General features: G+C 40.1%; 1 protein-coding gene across 1 annotated transcript; it reads right to left on the bottom strand.

Annotated features, from left to right (window-relative positions):
• Positions 1–214: 214 nt before the first annotated feature.
• Positions 215–535, bottom strand: LOC140819198 (uncharacterized). The gene has a single exon (XM_073179208.1). It carries the CDS (start codon positions 533–535, stop codon positions 215–217), a length of 321 nt encoding a protein of 106 aa, XP_073035309.1.
• Between the last annotated feature and the right edge of the window lie 5,006 nt (positions 536–5,541).

Genomic DNA, 5,541 nt, shown 5'->3' with positions numbered 1-5,541 from the left:
ACTCGGGCGCTCGAGTTGTTGTCCGCAGCATCTGAGTCATCCATTTCCATGGGCTGCGGCGGTGATAGATCTGGTGGTGGGTAAAATTAACAACTAAGGACGTAAAATAAAATAAAATAATAAAAACAAAATGAATGCTAAAGAAAATAAATTGTGGGTTGCCTCCCACACAGCGCTTGGTTTAACGTCATCAGCCCGACTATACCAATCTTGTTCATGGTGGATCGTATGATATCTTGGATGCCTTTATTTCCACCATTTGACCTTCAACTTCCATGGTCATCTTTCCTCGTTTCACGTCAATAATAACTCCAACAGCAGCCAATAATGGTCGTCCTAGAATGACATGAACGTTCTGACTGTTCTCACTATCAAGTACCACAAAATCTGCTAGAAGCCTTATTTTATCAATCTTAAGTTCAACATCTTCCACAACACCCAGCGGTGTCCTGACCGATTTATCTGCCATTTGCAAGCTTAGTCCTGTGGGCTTTATCCTGCTCAATCCAAGTTTCTCGTAAAGGAAACTTGGCATTATATTCACGCTCGCTCCTGAATCACAGATAGCATTTTCCTCTGATTGACTTCCAATTTCACATGGTACAACAAATTCCCCGGGGTCTTGTAGCTTCTGAGAAGATTTCCTTTCCTGCCCTTATCATCTCCTCCAGTAAATGCCACCTCTTCCTGCTCTGCACACTGAATGTTAGAGTGTAGGTTCTTGAGATCTTCAAGACTTTTTTTCTTTTGAAACTCAGCCTTCAATTGTAAAAATCTTTGGGGGTAGGGAAGTAAAGAAATATCAACGCATTGATCAAAATCATAACTCTTACCTTTCTTACCTCGGCTCTTTTTGCTTGGAGGCGGCTGATCAACTTTCTTTTCTTTGCCTACCACTCCAATCTCCTCATGCTGCATAAAAATAGCATTCACCTCTCTCAGATTTGGGTCTGCATTCTTTTGCACTGCACCTGATGGTTGAGATGTGAGTTGCTTCGTTATTTGCCCAACTTGCGACTCCAGGATTTTCAAAGTAGCACCAATACTCGCCATATGTGTCTCAAGGTTGTCGAGTCTAGACTCAGTTCTAGACATCCTCTTACCAGATTCAACAACAAATGTCCCCACTAGATCCTCAAATGATGGCTTCCCTTCCCCATTTGATGTATTGAACCTCGGTGGAGGGTTCAACACATTTTTATTGTTTGCATAAGAAAAATTTTCATGGTTTCTCAACCCAGGATGATAAGTATTAGGGGGAGGGTTACCTCGATATCCGCCAAAGCCTCCAAAGTTCTTGTTGTTGATGTATTGGACTTCTTCAGGAAACTGTGATTCTTCAACAACAACTGGTGGTCCTTCGGTGTTTGATGTACCCACCTTATTCATAGTCGCTATCTGTGTAGTCAATGCTGATACTTGTGCGGTGAGTGATGTGATAAGATCCACAGCATAAACCCCAGCAGTCCTTTGTACTCCTGACCTTTCAGACGGCCATTGGTAGCTATTAATAGTCATCTGCTCAAGTAAGTCATAGGCTTGAGCAGGAGACTTGGCAAAGATCGTGCCACCTGCCGCTGCATCCACAGTTGTACGCGTCTGACCATTCAATCCATTATAGAAAAGCTCGATTTGTACCCAGTCTTCAAAACCATGGTTTCGGCACTTTCTTAACAGCTCCTTGTATCTTTCCCATGCTTCATACAATTGCTCGAATTCAGTCTGCCTAACCGTGCTGATCTCAATCTTGAACTGGGCAGATTTTGCAGGGGGAAAGTATTTCGCTAAAAATTTCGTGGCTAGCTCATGCCATGTCGTGATGCTTCCCAAGGGAAGCGATTGTAGCCATCCTCGTGCTTGATCCCTGAGAGAAAACGGAAACAAACGCAGTCTAATAATATCATCAGAAACATTATTAATCTTTACCGTGTCTGTTATCTCCAAGAAAGTTCTCAGGTGAACATGAGAATCAGATGTGGCTGTTCCAGCAAACTGGTTTTGCTGAACCATATTGATTAGAGCGGGCTTCAATTCGAAATTATTGGCGTTGATTGTTCCTCTTGCAATCCCAGAGTAATGATTGCCGATCACTGGTCGGAAGTGATCTCTTATAGGAATCGCCTCTGGTTGGTCGCGTCTGTCATTTTCTCTGTTCTCAGCCATTGCTTGAATCTCCTCTCTTCTTGCTTTTCTTAATCTTCTCGCAGTCTTTTCGATCTCCGGATCAAAAATAAACAAGTCTGAGTTTTGCGATCTTAGCATACACTGTCAAACAGGAAGAAAAAATAAAACGCTTAATCAATATAAGATAAAAGAAAGATAAAAGCTCTAAATTTAAATCTAGACTAATTGGTAACAATACTGATATAAATTCAAATTTGACACTCCCCGGCAACGGCGCCAAAAACTTGTTGCGCGTTTTCTTAACTGCTCGCAAGCGCACGATGTCAAGTTATAGTAAAATGTACTTTTGAGTACAAGTATCGATCCCACGAGGAGTGTGTATAAAAATGTATATCAATTCTTGTAATTAAAATAGCCAAGACTTTATCTAGAAAAATCAGTAATCAGATTTGTTTGTTTAAACGGATTAATTGAAAACAATGAATTAATTAGATCACCGAATTGAGAAATATCAATGAGATAAAATATCTAGAGAAATGATTTCACAAAGTTTTCACGATAATTTATTCACAGTTTAATTTATATTCCTGAATTTCAATCAATTAATGGCCAAGAACACTTAGATTGTTTTATTCACCCTTTCCCAAGTGACGAATAAAGTGTATATATCGACTTCGATTCAATTATTCCTAATTAGAATCTAAGTTTCATAGATAAATGCTAACAATGTTCTTACTAAGCCTCGCTAAAGTTATACGCCTTCCGAACGCTATAAACATTTAACGATGTGTCTCTAATGATCTATAATCCTAGTTCCTCTCCCGAGTTATAAGATTAATCAAACAACAAACAATTTATGGCCAGTAAATTGCAGTGCAGTAAACGCAGAAAACACAATTAAACGAAAGCGGAATTCAATCACACAAACAACGGTGTCAAATCATCGTATCAACAGAGTTACGTCATTCTCTAGAATGGGAATTTAGTTCATCACGAATTTCAAAAGAAACCAATACATATTTGTAGTTCTAGGCATCGACACGCAATAAAATAAAGAGACAAAAGAAAAGATAACAAATCCAAAGCGTCGTCTCTGTTCCCAGATCCGTCGTTCTTCGTAGTTGTAATCGATCTTCGCCTCTCAGTACTTTCCTCTTGCCTTCTTTTTCTTCCCAAGATGGTGTCTTTTCTCCTCACGGCGGCTCTTTCCTTTTCTGACCTAGCGATCGCGCATTATATATGTTTTTGGACGCGGCGTGCGCGCGGTGGCGCGAGTTCTAGCGCTGCTGCGCGTGCCGTGCTGCTCATCTGCCCGTGTATGTGTGCGCGCGGGTGCGCATGATCTCGCGCGGGCGCGCGCGAGGTTCTGGTCATTTGCTTCATCTGTGCGCGCGCGGTTGCGCGTGAAGTGGCGCTGGCGCGCGCGTCTCTCGGGTCTGCTGCTGCTGCCTTGGGCGCGCGGCTGCGCGTGATCTCGCGCTGGCGCGCACGAGGTTCTGTCGATCCTCTAGCTTTCATGCGCGCGCGGTAGCGCGCAAAGTCGCGCGGCTGCACGCGTACTTCTGTTCTTGGCAGTAGCTAAACTCGCGGCTCGGTTCTGTTTTCTCGGTTCACTTGGTTGCGTATCCACTATTATCTCCATTCCTGTAATGACAACATAAACAAACCAAAAACGCGTAATTCTGTTCGAAACAAGCATAATTCAAAATGGATTTAAATGTAAATTAAGTGCAAATCTTTCACTTATCAGTTACTTGTGAGGACTCGGATATTCGAAGCAAATCACGTAAGCAATAAACTCGATATTTTTTAGCTCAAACTTATCAATTGAAAGCTCAACTTTAGGCTTAGATTTTTAGCTCAAAATCTAAAAGAGTTAGCTCGAAAGAAATTGACGCGACGCAAAACCACAAGGGCTGAAGTGTATCCACTCGTGGAAGAGAAACTGTAACTCATGAACTCAAGTCTAAAGCTCAAAGAAGCTCCATCAATTATATTTTAAGAAGACCGAAATTCAGCCAGAAGATGAGCTGAAAAATGGTCGAATTTGTTTCTAGATGTCAAATCTATGAATAGGTCAAAGCCGAAAACCAACGACCTTGAGGACTTTGACAGCCACTTTAAATACCAGAGTGGAAATGGGAGCACATTTCCATTGACTTTTTGGTATGAATACCAAAATAAAGACAAATTCATGATGGGATTTGAGTAATCATGGATAGGTTAACAAAATCTGCATATTTTCTACTAGTTTGAATGAACTATAATCCAGATAAAATAGTCACCATGTACGTGGACAACATAGTAAAGTTGCACGATGTTCCGGTAAGAATATTATCCGAAAAAGAACCAAAATTTGTGTCTCGATTTTGGAAAAGTTTTCAAAAAGTAATGGGGACCAAGGTCAATCTCAGTATGTCCTATGACCCCCAAAAGGATGGCCAAACTGATATGACAATACAAACCCTCGAAAACATGTTGAGAGCCTTTTGCCTTCGGTGAAAATTAGAGTGAACAACTGCCATAAAAGATTTTTCTTATCAACAATAATATTGAAATTGCTACTTATGAATCAATACTGGGATGAAATCGGGGATAAAGTTATCACGGGACATGAACTTGATCAAGTAAATGTTGATAAAGTAGCTATCATCAAGGATAAACTCAAGGCAACATAAGATCGACAAAAGATCTAGGCCGATTTGAAAAGAAGATTGTTAGAGTTTGAAGTCAGTGAAAAATCATATGTGAAGGTCTCACCTATGAAAGGAGAATTCCGATTCAGCAAATATGGAAGACTAAATCCAATATATTTCGGAGGCTTCAAGATTCTCGGAAAATTCAAAACCATTAGCTTACCGACTGGCCTTGCCACCAGACATGTCAAGAATTCACAATGTCTTCCACATTTCAAAAATAAGAAGATACATTCGTAATCCGAACTATATTCTGAAGTCGAACCATTGCTAATAGAAGAAAATCTGAACGAAGAACTAAAATATAAATAAGCCCCTATCTATATAGTGGACACAAAAGACCAAATACTAAAAAATCATATCATTCCATACATCAAAATACAATGGTCTAGCCATCCTGAGCGAGAAGCAACATGGAAATTAGAAGAGAAGATACACACCAAGTACCTTTAATTTTTTTAATATCAAGAAAACTCAAGTTTCGGGGACGAAACTTCCAATAAGGAGGGTGAGATGTGAAGACTCGGATTTTTGAATCAAATCATGTAAAAGTAAAACTCGATATATTTTTAGTAAAACTTACTAATCGAAAGCTCAACTTTAGACTTAAACTTTCATCTCTAAAAGCTCAATGAATTAGCTCGAAAGAAATTGATGTGATGCAAAACTGCGAGTGAGCTGAAAAATGTAAACGATTAAGATGCAAGTTATGCCCTTTTAG

The sequence above is a fragment of the Primulina eburnea genome, chromosome 18 (assembly GCF_022965805.1).
Source record: "Primulina eburnea isolate SZY01 chromosome 18, ASM2296580v1, whole genome shotgun sequence".
Taxonomy (NCBI): domain Eukaryota; kingdom Viridiplantae; phylum Streptophyta; class Magnoliopsida; order Lamiales; family Gesneriaceae; genus Primulina; species Primulina eburnea.
This window is presented reverse-complemented; position numbering and strand designations above follow the sequence as displayed.